This window comes from Micropterus salmoides, unplaced genomic scaffold, assembly GCF_014851395.1.
Source record: "Micropterus salmoides isolate LMB-PRFRI ecotype aquatic unplaced genomic scaffold, ASM1485139v1 Ms_hic_scaffold_3, whole genome shotgun sequence".
NCBI classification, from domain to species: domain Eukaryota; kingdom Metazoa; phylum Chordata; class Actinopteri; order Centrarchiformes; family Centrarchidae; genus Micropterus; species Micropterus salmoides.
In genome coordinates this window covers 15,136,876-15,152,323 of record NW_024042261.1, presented here as the reverse complement: position 1 = coordinate 15,152,323, position 15,448 = coordinate 15,136,876, and the positions used below count along the sequence as shown (strand labels likewise).

At 40.5% G+C, this 15,448-nt stretch overlaps 1 protein-coding gene across 1 annotated transcript in view; it reads right to left on the bottom strand.

Annotated features, from left to right (window-relative positions):
* The window catches only part of kirrel3b (kirre like nephrin family adhesion molecule 3b), a 164,552-nt gene that overhangs the window by 19,742 nt on the left and 129,362 nt on the right, over nucleotides 1-15,448 (bottom strand). Inside the window, 4 exon segments of the mRNA XM_038693603.1 lie at nucleotides 1,674-1,800; nucleotides 2,812-2,939; nucleotides 3,120-3,268; nucleotides 11,178-11,283. Of these exon segments, the coding sequence (XP_038549531.1) occupies nucleotides 1,674-1,800; nucleotides 2,812-2,939; nucleotides 3,120-3,268; nucleotides 11,178-11,283 (510 nt within the window).

Sequence of the window (15,448 nt, the reverse complement as noted above, 5' to 3'; positions counted from 1 at the left end):
GTGAACCTCAGGAGAGAGCCCCCCACATGCCCTCACTTCAACTACACTGTTTGCACTTTCACAAGTTTGACAATCTGATTTGCCTTAAGGACAGGGCAAGAAATGACTCAAGATTCTCATGTGGCATTGAAAAAAAGAGAAGAATTTCAATTATTTAGAAGGGTAAAAACGAAGGAGGCTTTTGAATGTCAAATACCAATTCAGGCAGGGAGGTTGAAGACAGGACAAAAGAGGGGAAGAATATGAACAAATAAAAAGGCTAGAAGACATCCAGACTTTGCTTGAATGAAGTCTAAATAGAGACTTGACAAACACGTAATTCCAGCTTTGTTGTCTGTCTCCCAGTGTGCTCAGAGTTGAGTCGTGTTATAATCTTTATTAAAACAATATCTTCTTTCTATCATGGCATCATTTTTAAAAACAAAACAATCGTAAAATGAGCAGAAAAGAGATGCATCAAAAGAAACTGCTACATTTGGATATTATGTATTCTGTTTACAGAAAGGATTCCAGTATAGCTTGCTTTCCACAGAATTGGAAACAATAGAATTAGTCATGATTTTTTCTCACGCCTCTTCTGCCTTGATTTCAGCTGAATTCCTGGCTGAGATCGATGTGTGTTGGGGGGAGCTGGGCTTGATGCAGTGCATAGAAAGTCATGGTTCTGATCCTGTGCTGGAGGGAATACTGGTATCCCACTCTCTCTGATATGCAAAGCTAACGTCTGGGTTTTCAAAAGAACCTTTTACACACACTGTTTGCTACTTGATGTATCTTCATCCCAAAATCAGCACCAGTGTTGCTTACAGGCAAACTCTTTTGTTAGCTTTTGGAATGTGCAATGGTACACTGTCAGCATTAAGTCAACATCATCGCACCAGCTTCTGAAAACCGTCTGTTTTTTTGGGGGGGTGGGGGGGTTGTTTTGTTGTGCCCAGGTTTCTCTCAGATGGACATGGTGAAAATGAGAGACATGCACCACAATTCCACAACTAGGGAACCTCTGCCACACTGAGGCATGCTCCCTGAATATCAAGCACTGATAATGAAGTCATTTGTTTGAGAGTTGCCAGGTCTCCCACCAAGGCTGGTATTCATTAGTTACTCAGCGCCTCAGAAAAGGCAGCTTCCCTCTGACTCATGCAGAATATAATTAGCATTTCAGTAAATTTCACCTGTTTATGAGATGTGTGACCATATCTTGAAATTCTTTATTTATTGCTTTTTAGGTTTCAAAATGATCACAGAAGATGAAACAGCTCTGTTTTATCCCATTACCTTAGTTAAGAAAATTAATTTGCATGGGCAAGCTATGTACCGCATCCTTTTGCTGTATACTGTGTATGTGTGTGTGTGTGTGTGTGTGTTTCATGGCTTGTCAGTCTTGCTATACTGCTCTGGTAAAATTAACAGTGTCTCTGAGAAACTGCTGTACTAAAAAAAAAGACTACATGAGAGAAATAAAGCTGCATATTCAGTTGGAAGTTTTACAGACAGAAGGCTTTTGTAAACCACAGAGGAGGCAGAATTCTGACTCCTGTGACAAATTGCTTTCTTCTTGCTGCCATTGACCCCAGACCTCAAGACTCACACTTGTATGTGTATGCATTTGACAACTTTGTGGGTGTGCATCTGGGCCTATTTGTGTGAAAGACATCAATGATACAGCTTACCATTGACAGTGAGAGAAACCTCCTTCTCCCCTGCTCCTACACGCGGGACCACAGCACGGCAAACATATTTCCCAGCATCCTCCTGTCTCACGGATTTCAGTGTCAGGAGGTTCTCGTTGCTAAGAACCTACGGCAAAAAAGTCAAAGATCATCAAATGCAATGACAGCAAAGGCATCTTCGCATTTGAGATAGCAACAAGCAGTGCTATGGGAAAAAAAGGCAGCACGTGGCACATATAATACCTTAAAGGGCACCTCTCCTCAATTATTAAAATCCAATTTAGGGTCTGGGCTCAGTGGAAAAAATGGGTTGGCTTTGGCCTTTGATGTTGACAAAAGGAAAGGTGAAATGAAACTGAATTTGTGGATCAAATGTGAGAGTAGATCACATAGAGGCTTGGGCTAAAATGGCCTAAAAATCTTAGGTTTTAATGGACATTTCAAAACACATGGCTCTGACATAAAATAACCGCCCAAAGTACTCCATATAGGTCACAGAGGTCCTGGAATCATAGAATGCATCAAATACATGCTTTATTAGGGAAAAGCAGCTTTGAATCTATTGTAAGCAGCACTGGACTGATTATCTGGCCAGCACACCTAGGGGCACCATTTTCTACAGTGACACCAGGCTGGCCCAATCACATCTCTTAATGGGCTAGCCCCACAACTCCTCCTCTGTTCTCTCTGCATCTCATGTCCAATGCAGTGGTTCTGGCTCAGAGCCAAACATTTGTCATACAGGCACAGGTGGAATGAGGAGAGATGGCTGGCCATGTGAGAAGCAGACATGTGAACGGGAAGCCGAGGAACAGAGTGACCAAGAGGATGTAGTTGAAGCGGTAAGTGGGGAGTAACATGCAGGCAAACAGGGACACTGAGGGAGGGCGCATGGATGTTGTGCGTTCAATGATGAATGATGATTAATTCAATTAATGAAGGTAAAAATAATCTTGGCATTGTTTTTGTAGGAATAGTAAGTACACATATTTAAGGGGACCACAAGGATATTTTACTGGGTGGCTAAGCCAAAAATACCAGGGCCAATTTTTCGTCCCAGTCTAGCCTGGATTGTAAGCCACAGTGTGTGACTGTTAAAAAAATCATACTTGGTAGCAGTGCAACTCAGTATACTCACCACTCCAGATCCCCTCTTCATCCACACTATGGTAAGAGAGGGATTTCCTGTCCAGGCACAATTGAACACAGCGTCAGATCCAAGGTCCACCTGCAAGGACTGAGGCTCCGCTGCCATGCGAGGACCAACTGTTGAAATAAACACCATTAACTGTCTACAATACATCCAAAATGAGGCATCGGCTGCGGTGGCACCAGCTCTTGGAGCTCAGTGTCAAAATATACAAGACAGTAAAAATCCATAACCATGCATTATTACGTTGCTGGCATTACTGAAAGGCATGCAGTATTGCTTAAGGAGATACTCACAGTAGACATCAACATTACGGCTAATGTTGGTGCTGCCAAGAGGGTTGGTAACCTCGCAGGAAACAGGTTCTGTAAAGAAGGAGTGGTCCACAATAACCTCATATGTGTCTCCAGAGACCTCCTTGATTATACTTCCTCCTTTGGCCCACCTGGTGAGAGGATTAGAAGGCAGAGAAAAGAGAGACGGTGTGAAATGAAAAAAGAAGGAAAAGGGGAAAAGGCATTGAGACAGGTTTTCACACATCCTTGTGTCAATAGCATTCTTTTGTGTGAATAAATCATCATTCTGGGGCAGGTTTTCTGTGCTGGCTTCAGCATATTTTTGTGGCAGCCCTCCATGCTGTGACAAGCTCCCTGGCGACTCGGAGCAGACAGCACGTTCCTCATTACACCAGGCAGAGAGCGCAGCACAGAGTGCCAGAAAGAAAACAAATCACAGAATGACAAATGGGTAGCTGCCCCCACCTATGAAGATGTTAGTTGACACATACTGTATTACACACACAGCTGATGTTAATAAATTGACACGGGATCACATAAAGAACATCTGTTTGTGTTTGTGAATGATGAGCTTCTTTGACAGGGATACTGACACTCCCCTCGTGTTTAGGTGAGGCTTTTATGATGTCACAGGCAGCGGTGTCTCGCTCTGCATGGTGTGGATGGCTCTCTGCTGTTACAACAGACAAGGCCCATTTATAAAAGTGAGGTGAAGGCATCTGTGAATGTCTTGGGTGTCTTTGGAAAATTTAGACGGTGCTGTGGGACACACAATGTATCACGCATCTAAACGCTGCCATCCTCCACAATAGAGATGTGGCTGCATGCTGATGTGGAAATGAAAACAATGACAACGGAACCGGAGCCTGTCTCCATTTTATATTCCTGCCAGTACTGAGAGCAGTTTTCACGGGATAGGGAACTCATTTGTTTCCCATGACTAAGCTGGCCCATGCTTGACTGAAAAGCTATCATTTAAATGAGAACAGATTACCTCATTCAATCGGTAAGTGAAGTGAAGCAGAATTCTAATTGAGCTTCATGGGACTTTTTCTTTTTACAGCAGTAGATCTTTTCAGAGTTGCGTTCTTGTGTGACAATGATTCTGCTACACCTGTGTTTCCAAAAATGTTGAAAATAGGGCAGACGGGTGTTTTTGGCCTGTCTGATCCAGGGGTGATATAGGTAGGCAGTGTCTGTGTGTGTCAGCAGGTATAAACAGATGCATACCCTAGATAGCCTTGGGACAGAATAGAGTATACACACTTTATATTCTCATTCTTTGGGTAACATCATATCCCCAAAATATTAGCACAGGAAATCAAGTGTTTGCTACATATTGAAAAATTAAAAGAATATGAAAACCATTATGTTAATGAGGATGACTGTTGATGTTCATAGCAGTGTGTCGTTGAATATGAATACCATTATGAATGTTTCCACTGCTGTTTATACGACGATGACGATGATATTAATTACATTGGTGACGGTGCTGGTAATCATGATCAAGACCATGATTAGGATGATGACAACAATGATAATGATGATAAGGATGATGATGTTGACGACGACGACGACGATGACAACAAGATGACGATGCTGATCATGACATGAATTACACTGGTGGTGAGTTTCAAAGTTCACTCTTGCTCTTGGCTTTGAAAAAACAATCTGTCCCGAAGGTCAATTCAATAACTGTTCTGGAGTTTTCAGTCATATAAGATTAATTTCACCAGCAGATGGAATAATACCACTTTTTAAAATTTCCATTTTCTTCCAGAGCACTTAAAGGTTGAGTTCATGGCTCTTGGAAACAGCAGCTGACAAAACAATCACTCCTCGGGGTCCATTATGTAGCTTGTAACAAACAGTTAACAAATAGTAAAAAGTGCTCCGAAGATGTGAAAATTTAAATATATTCATTTCTTAATGGGACCACATCTCCAAAGTGGAGGATTTGTCTTTATTAATTCGGTAACACAATGTCATGAAAATATGTCAGCCATTTCCTTTTGCTAAGATTGTGAGATGGCTGCCATCTTTGGATAAATTTTTATTGGCAGCTATAAAACCTACACGCAACAACTTGATTCATTTAATTTAATTCAAACATCTGCATTTCTATGACAACTGGGTCAAACTCCATCTGCTGATGAAGATCAAGTCTTATGATTAAAAGCCCTGAAACAGCTACCTTTAGGAGAGCTTGGTCTGTCATTCACAGGTGATGGTTGTGATAATAATGATGACAACAGTGATGCATATATGTCAAAATGTGACTGTTTCCAAACAAGCATTACTAGCCCATACTGTAGGAGTTGTAACGGGGTAAGCACAGATGTTTGGGCAGCCGGCTGCTCCCGAGTGGAGGTTGGGGCTGCCAGGTATGGGAGCCCTTGACAGGGGAGACAGAATGCCGTCGTCCGCAGGGAGCATAGGAGCTCCGTTGGTGTGCTGGGCCTTGTCCAAGACTCATGTCTAAACATAGCTTGCCCAGGGTAACACAAACACCTGCATTCCCTTTGGGAGGTTAGAAGGGCCAGTACACGCTTACTCAATAGCTGACTCACTTTACACTGCTGTATCCTATTCAGGGATTTGATTCAGACAAAGGGTGTGAGTCCTGTACACTCCACTGTCTGTGTGTCTATGAGTGTAAGCACACGTGCGTACAAGGTGTGTGCTTTTGTGTGTGCATGGGTCTATAAGCTAATACAGTTATACAGATAAATAGGTCTGCCGTTAATGGAAGCGGAGGATGAAGGAGACGTGGAAGGGGGGAGAGTTTTGTATTTGCTGAATGTGATTAAAGCAATAAAACAGTAACAATTAAATTAGGCAGGTATCTGTGCCATCAGCATCTAGACCCAGAGTAAATCAGGCCCCACAGTTATTATCAGCATGGTTAAGCACAGCACAGTGCAGTTTCATTCTCACTTGCATGCATATTGAAATTGATGACTGTTGAATTCTCGGTTGCATATAAAATAAATATGCAGGTTTGGTAATAGCTGTTTGATTTTGATGGACATAAATTACAGAGGAATTAGATAGTATGTAAGCTGTACAGATAAGTACAAATATGTATACTATTTATTTTAAAATTAAGACAAGTGACATGTCGGCTGTGCCATTCAACCTGAAAACAAAGTAGGGATAATCCCGGAAAGTTGGGGATAACCTAAAAAAGTCAGGAAGAACCAATTTAATGGGGTATTCTGGGGACTTTTTGTGTTAGATATCCCTAGTATTTTTCCTTAACTGTTCAGAGTAGTGGCAAACTTTCTGGGGTTATTACAGAGTTTTTATCTTTAGTCCTAACTTTTCAGATTAATTTCCATCTCGTCAGGGTGGCATTGATTTGTGTGTTTGCAGTAACGGTGCACATTAATCTAAGCCATAAATTACTGAACCAATTAGATTTCAGGTGTTGCACTGAGGCACTTATTATTTTAAATAAAGTGACACTATAAAATGACTTTCACACATTTTAAGTATGGCTGGCTGCAGCTAAAGCAGGCATAAGAATGTTGAAGGGAATGGTAGCCTTGTCCAGAAACAGACAGTCGCATGTATCAATTAGCTACCTCCAAGGTTTGCAAAGATGGAAGGTATGGTGATTGTGCTGTCAGTCAAAAGCAAACAAACAATCCAGCAGTAGCAACAACAGCAACACTGAGAGTATAAGTGTGAGGAGGATTGGGATGTTATTTGCTGCAGTGCCATGGAAAGGAGGGGGGTCTTGTTATCACTCTGTGCATGGTTGTATGTGCAGTCGAGGGACCTGATTTGCCTTGTTTATTATTCTTTCTCTACTCTCTGGTGGGTTCTTGTTTGGATCTGAGTAAACCCTCTGTGTCTTCATCAGAGGGTGGCTGAGTGATTGTGATATATGCCAGTTAGCCCTCCCATCATCATAAACAGTCATAAAGATGTTCCGACCCACTCGTCTGTCCCTCTCAGACAGTGCTGATTCCCTGAGAGCGGACTAAAACACATGCCCATTACTCTTACTTCTTTCTCACTTTCAGCCCCACTTTCATCTTATCTTCCAACCGGCGCCTTCACACAAAGTCCTTTCCAAATGCCCTGACATTTTCCTTCTCTACTGTCCCCTTGAGCTGCTTTCTGGAAAGGGTTCAGGTATATGTAGAAATATATCCTAATTCAATTTTCAGGTTTAAAGTCAGATTTATTGGTGGGACAATCACGGGGGGGTGTAGGCAGCAGAAAGCACCATGCCTTTGACTACTGCCCCCACTATCTTGGGTCTGTGTCTCAAGTGTCCATTGAATTGGAGGATGGAAAAGTGGTGCTGTGCACATTGGGAATGAATGGCTCACTTGGGGATGGAAAAGAGGCCATCCGTCTAAGAACTACTCTGTCCTTGTGCCGTATCTGATCTGGAGTAGACAGAGTGTATTAGCACTGAAAAATGGCCCCACACTGCTTGACCAGCTTCCTGCTCTCCTCTGTGATATTGCTCTCCAGAGGGGGAATTTGTGGGGGGCTCTCCCTAGTCAAAGCCTCTCAGGCAAGCATTATGAGGCCCAAAAATCCCTTGAACGCCAACGGTGCACAGAGTCCTGAAGCACTTGTATAAATTGCAGATAAATCTAAATGGGAGACTATGAAACTGGAGAACTGGTGGAGAGTATAACCTTGAAGTATCAAACGTTATTAGTCGGTGTGGATATTATTTAATCCCACAGTGGATTGGGTCAATGACAGAGAGCCAGACAGCAGAGACAAAGTGAGAGAGAGGAGAGAGAAGGGGAGAAATAAATTACATAGTGGGAAAGTGGAAGTTTTAGTCTCTTTTAGCTTCAACCTCCAACCTTTTTTTCATTCTAAAACTAAAAGAAAAATTCATCTCAACTGCCATTGTATCTTAGTGTTTGATCCCCTGGGGAGAAGTCTGATTCTAGCATTGATTTGGCCTCATAACAATGGGGGTGAAATCCCTTTGCAGGTGCAATAGACGTCCTGTCTATGCTGTGCACCTACACAATCAAATACAAACTTTGTTTTCCACAATATCACTGCCCTCCCTGCTCCTTTTTTTTTTCAAAAGGCCAGAATCCATCAAAAAGGCAACATCTCTATTTTGCCACCTGTGAGTGTGTTGTACATCCATTTCATTTCCCAGTAACATTACAAGATTCAGAGCTGACCAATTCCCTTTGCTATCGATTTCATTCCATTTACTTTTTGCCGGATTTTTAAAACCTCCCACACAGAAAACCACCTCTTGACAAACCACTTCAGTATTATACTTCCAGAGAGCGACGCAGGATTTTTAGAGAATAATTACTGTCCATTTTGTTGTTTCATCACAGCTACAGATGTAGTGAGAACGAATGCAAAATTGATTCTCTTGTTGTCAAAAGGAAGGCTTTTTTGTATACCAATTGTTGTCAAAAGGAAGGCTTTTTTGTATACCAATTAATTTGTCTATTTTGTTGCCTTTTCTTTTTTCTTTTTGGTTGAACTTGATTTGATATGTGCCAGGTTATATTTAATCTGCAACTGTATTTTTCAGTGGGATTGTGAATTTGGATATCAACATATGACTGTCATGTAGGAATGCAGTTTGTGTCCCTTCACGATCCAACAAGCAAGTTTCAAAATGATATTTTTAAACTATTACCCACAACCTTTCTCTAACGGTAACCAAATGTTTTAGTAACCTTAACCATAGCTTGCCATAAAAACAATCTTTTTCTAACCTTAACGATGGTGTGAGGCACAGATATTGCAGAAATTGTTGTTGTTGATATTGTTGTTGAATATCAACATTCTCTGTGGCAGGGGTATTCAATTAGATTTCAAAGAGGTCTAGTTAGAGAAAATTTCCTGAAGCAAAGGTCCGGAACATCAAAACGACGAACTTGCGTTATCATTCAGTACTATAACCTATAGTTGTATCAACACATGTTTTTAGTCAACAACGGACTGTGAAATCAAATAATAGTCAGTTTTCACATCAAACTGGAGGGATAATAAATAATAACTATTCAAATAATAAATTCTAAATTTAAGTAAAGTGCCAAATTTTTTAGAAAAAATGTAATAAAAAGTGTAGCTTGAAGTGATGAAGTGTAGTCTTAACCAATTTTATAATAAACACTCAACACATCATAACAAATGAACAGCTGTAATGCCTCCTCTTCTCTTTCATTTCCTCTTACAGAGCTACCACTTTCCTACTTTCTGTTGTTCAGTGAGAAACGTGAGCTCCAGCTAGCATGTTGGAGATCTATGAGATATTCTGGTTTTGAACTGCCCGTGGGAGGAATGTACATGTAAAAATCTGTACATTCTTGATTAAAAGTCATGTGAAATCTCTTTTATCTTTCGTCTCCTCCATTCGGGTGTGTTTCCAAAACGTCTCTGGTGAATCTCGCGGACTCGCAAGCATCGGTATGCACAGATTTGATTGGCTGAGCAGCGTCACATGAGACGATTGGAGCACATGCGATTGGTCTGTGAGTTTCCTGGTCCTCTAAACCAGTACAGTAAATGCTAGAAAAGCTGCGCGGGTTAAAATAGAAACGCTCCGTCACGAGGTAGTAAGTCTCAATAATAAATGGGCTGTAGGTCGGCGGTCCGGAGAGGACGGCGGCTGGGTCCGGATCCGGACCGCGGTCCGCCTATTAGTGACCTCTGCTCTATGGTAATAAATAATAGGGTTGTTGAATACCTGTATGTAAAAGGTCAAGTAAAATGTCATCCAAACATGTATTGATGCACTATTAGGAAACGTGCAAATGTGTTTTTTGCGTACAGAGGCTTCAGCATTGAAAGCCTCACATATTTTTTGCTATTACAATTTAAAGTTAAAATGAACTGAAATTACTTTTTTTTGTCAACAACCCTCACTAAAAACATGTTTTCAAAACTGTAAGCAAACTTATTGAAAATGAAATAAAGACTGGATGGGACTCACCCACATTATGAAGGGTAATCTTTAAGTTGGAAATTGATTTTCTCTGGCAGTCACTGAAGAACATTTTTGTAATGCTATTATATTTCCCAAATACATTATTTTCCCAATTGTGTCTTTGGAACTTTAGAAAAGCCAATAGTGGTTCTAACCACACTTAGGTCTCTATGTACTGCTCAGAAATATCCCTCATTCCACATCGCATTAGGAATGATGTGTGATAAGATGGGCCCATCAAATAGCTCTTTTGTTTGCATTTTGTTGAATTTTTTTTTATCAGAATAAAGTATATTTTTCTTTGTTTTTCTGTGGCTTTTTTAATTAACTCTGATTTGTTTAATCTGCATTGAGTTTAATTCTTAAGAAATATTTAAATCCTAAGAGTGACTCTCAGAGTCTTGGTTATGTTTAATAAATGACCAAATCTTGTGAGAGCGAAGATTTGTGTTTTCATCCTTCCTCACAATAGAGCTTCTATCTTCTCCCATTTTTGGAATATTGAAGTCATTCAAAAATAAAATAAAATACAATAAAACAAAATTAAATGCCAAATTCAACCAGTACTGTATAACACACACATAAAAACAGCCGACACCTGGGGGGAAACCTGCCTTTCTATTGTACACTGTGGAGCACAGCCCAATCTTAGAAGCTTTAATCTTGACAGCTTCATCAGATGTCATGCACATTAAGTTTCCAGCTTCAAGGGAGATGATATGACCACAAACCAAACAGCTATGCAACAAAGCACTGCATTGCTTTGGTGCAACCCAGTGGAACATGACAAGGTTTCCCCAATGATTTTCCTGAGGTGTATTTTCATTAAAAATTTCAGCATGACAGTGTTTCATTGTTGTTCTTCTCATAATGTTAAATAACGGGCAGATATAATGGTGTCATGGCATCATAAGAAGGCGTCTGGCAATGGTATCAAGTGAAAAAGTGTTCATTTTGATTGAATTTGCAAACACATTATCCACCAGTAACTCTAATTAGAGAAGATCTCATTTAACGTTCATTTTACCACATTTTCTTTCTGTTGTACATTACAGGATCATTCATTTGTGACTTGTGCGTGTGCTCTAGAAACACTTCTTTTTCTATGGTCTCACCTGTAGAGTGTGACAGGAGGATTGGCCTTTGCAGAGCAGTGGAATTTCACAAGGTTTCCTTCCAGAACAGGCTGAGGCTCCACTGAGAGATTGACATGGGGGAGATCTAAAAAACACAGAAACAACCAATTACAGAACTGGCAGCCTCCTCAACAGCCCAATATGAATAACACACCAATGTCTTAAGTAATTTTTGTTTGTTATCACAATGCCTTTTTAACTTTTCGCATGTAATTTTGCGTTTAGACTGTAACTGCAAATTTCAAGTGACGTATTATAAAGAGCAAAAAAGTCAGTCTAGGGATGAAATGTGGAAGGGTATAGGAGTCAAACAAACAGAACTGTCACCCAGGAGGCCGCTGTTTGTTTCCTGTGTGAAAACAAAAGTCAGTGATGACTTATTTTAACTTACCTATGTAATGTAACTTATGTATTTAACTTAATATACTTATTTTAACCCAAACCATGTTCTTTTCCTAAACCTATCCAAACTTGTTACCATGATGACAAAGGTCACCTGACCTCGTCCTTATTTGCAGATCCAAAATTCATGACATGTATGAATCTGTAGCTGTGTTAAATGACACGCATGGATGACAAACAAATGCCCTGCTTTTTTATATCATGCTGTCCTCAAACATCCTGTAGTGACAGTAACAGTAACCCAGAGACAAACTATGTTGTAAGGTTCCAAAAATAAACATGGCACAAATTTTTGCAAAGAAAACTAAATAGAGGCCTTATACATTTTTTTTAGAAAACATGCAACCTAAAAAGAAAACAGGGAAATTAAATTCTCAGGTTTATGTAAGGGACCCAAAACTGATTTGACATCCTTTTATGTAGCTGTATGACACATACAGTATTGTAGGTAAATATGCTCCACTTAAAACAAGTCTCTGTATAAGGCTTATTTTACAATACACTGTAGTAGCACTTACAGTTTTGACAGTTTATCACAGTTTTTGGCAGAATTTTCTCCTAAATAATAGGCAATTACTCCTGAATAATTTGAAGCCCTATTTTTTATCTTACTGCCACCCACCTAGGGGTCTAGGCCCAGTTCCTGAAGTGTATTTCACAGGTGTGGGAGAGAACATCCTATCTTTATTCTCATTAATTCATTAGCAACGTTATAAGGGGTGAATCAAAGGAAAACTTGACTTGATAATGAGTTTCAGTAAATGGCAATTACTGGCAATGACAAATAGTGAGTAGCCTATAGTGCAATCCACTGCAATTAAACAACCTCAGTGATACAGTATAATTAAAACAGTTGTTAGAATAACATGCATACAGATAATGCAAATTTAATAAACAACTTCATTTATCCTAATTGACAAAGGTGGGATTCTTTTTGAAGATACGTGTAATTTCCATATCAGTCCTGTTCCATGTGAAACAAACCCCACAGACTCAGACAATGAATTTCAAGTAGGTTATTTTTTTGTCAAGGTTTCTAAAAAGAGGTTTCGTATATTTTATTCAGAGCTACAAATGCAGCAAGGGAAAATTTATCCATCTGACCTACAGCTGGCCGGTAGTGTATTTCTAATGTTTATGGAAAATCAGGTGTAGGGAGGGGTCCTATTACAAAAATTATGAGTTAGCTTTCAATGAATCCAAATATTTTCACATTCTGCTTGATGGGAGCACATTTTTATTTTCTCATTTTAACTCTCTAAAGGTTTTGACACGGTTGGCACTGAATATGAGTGTGAATTCATATATATTCATAATTAATATTTGACTCTACCTTAACAGCATAAAATAATACTGAAAAAAGAAGAAAAAAAAACATTTTACATTATGACCAAGTCAGTTATGGCCATAATAGGTAACTATTTTCTGAGATGTCACTTCCACAGACTCAAGTTTTGTGTCATTTTGTGGTACCAGTAGCACACTAGTAAGGCATCATGGACAGTACATTAGTCACAGCGGGAAATAGCTGGTTCTGGGCTTGATGCTGGTGCAGCCATCTGTATTAAAGGTGTACTAAGTATATCTGCTTTGTGTTCAAAATACTAATGTACTAACCAGGGACTGTGTTAGATGTGGATGAAGAGCAGTGTTGGGAATCGACATCCACACAGAATTAAAGAAGCACACAAACACTGCTGTAATGAAGTCATGGAGAAGCCAATGGAGAGTGATTCTGTGTGTGTGTGTGTGTGGGGGGGGGGCATGAAGGGTAGGAAAACTGCTTTTTTACCCTGTGGCTGTGCAGATGCTCTGGGCTGGCTCAGCTGCCACAAAGCCCCAAAGAAGGGGGTGGTCCAGGTGCCGTATTCCTCCTTACTCACACACACCATATTCCCAATCAGCAGACTTATTTCCCTCCTAGAGTGTTTCCCCCACCCCTCACCAACCACTGTACCACCTTCAAATCCATGAGCTCCAACTGTGCCAGTTCACCCCAGGCCAGTAAAGAAAACAACAACATTGTGGATCCTGGAAGACTGAATGCCACAATGAACCAGCAAGCCTCTCCAGGTATTGAGAAGCCAACTGCTTGTCTGTGTATTTGCATGTGTAGGCACATGTTAAAGGGGTATGTGTGCATATGAAAGGGCATGTGGGTGTGTGTTATAATAAAACAGGAAACCTATCCATGCTTCTAGCAGCAGTGTTAGCTGCCCAGCAGGGGTTTTTAGCATTGCAAGTGCTTGGTTAATTGTGTGGACAAAAATGTGGGCAGAGGGAACCTTATGGGCAAAATGACAGATGTGGCAGTGGTGGAGGTGGTAATAAAATCCAGCAAGAAGCTGGAGAGTAAAGAGAGATGCAGACACAAGAAGAAAGATTTGGAGGTGGTATCTGTGCTAATAGACAGTAAATGTGTAAACACTAATTGGACAAGTCAAATTCACAAGTCTTTTTCACTAAAAGTGTTCCTATACTCTACTTTTCAATCACGCCAACCTTTTTCTTTAGTCTTACCGCCAAAAGACTTCTAAGGACATACATGCTCATTACTATCAGTCTGGTTACTAACTAATGTCCTTTTCAAATCGTTGAGGCATAAAAACTCACCTCCCTTAAAAAAAAGACCCCTGTGCCTCTCAGCAAGAGGTAATGTCATGATGACTTTCCATCTATTTCTAAGTCAGACGAGCAATTTGTTGAATAGTTCCATCTCCCCAAAGAAATACAAGCAAAGACAGCCATGGGAGCAATAGCTGTCAAGTCTGGGCGTTGGGTGTGACTCAGAGACTGTCACTTCCCTAACCTTTGACCCTTCATATATGACAGACATCTACTTAATAAAGAAGTCCATTGCCACTTTGATGTATAAATGCATAAGTTGCTGAGCAACTGAATTAGAGGCATCATGGCACATAGATATTTGATATGGTTAAGTCCTCAGACTCGTCAAGAGAGTCACAGGGAGGGAACGGGGATAGTAGGACTGATCGGAGCGCTAGTGAAAACAGGATGAATGGCGGGGGGGGGGGTATTATTATAGTTGGCGGATAGTTTTTGATTGGTTAGTTCAAAGTGGAAACCAGATGGTGTTTTTGGAACAATCTTCCTACTTCTCTCTGTTTCCTGAAAATAGTGCCAACATAAATAGTTTTCCCCTTTCTTAAAGCTCAATCTCCAGTCTCTCCGGGTCACCGTAAACAGCTGTTATCCAGGAGGACAGGCCTCAAACTCCAGGAGTGTCGGCTGTCTCTGAAGAATGGGGAAGCTGTGTGCGGGCCATCCGCTTGTGGCTTATAGCCTTAGCAATATGGGCACACCTTCTTGTAGCTGGCTGAGTGGAGTACTTGAGGGGAGAACAGACTGACTGAGAACCCGAGGTCCAGCATATTGATTATAGGATATTCAGCCATGGAACAGCAAACAGTTTACTCAGTTGAATGAAGGCAGATGTTCTGCTATTCATACAGCAGTTCCAATCAGGAATGCTGCATTCCTTGCAGCCCTCTGTCTACATATGTGCATGTGCATCAACGTTTTGTTACTGATCCAATCAAAAGATAGTAGATAAAGCTTAGGTTAGAGCATCAAATAGACCTTCAAGGCACTGGATGTGTGATATTTAGAAATGTTTTCACACAGCAAACAATAACATATGAGATCACATGAGATAAATCCATATTGCAGCATCATTAGAGCTTAATCTAATGTTCACAAAATCCTGAGCATTTTATTTCCCCCTTATCCTTACACTCCTTCATCTCACTTTCAAATTCTGTCTTCTGCCTTCAGATGAATTTGCCATTATCTGCTTGATTAAGCAGGGAGAGCATGTAGCTGCTACC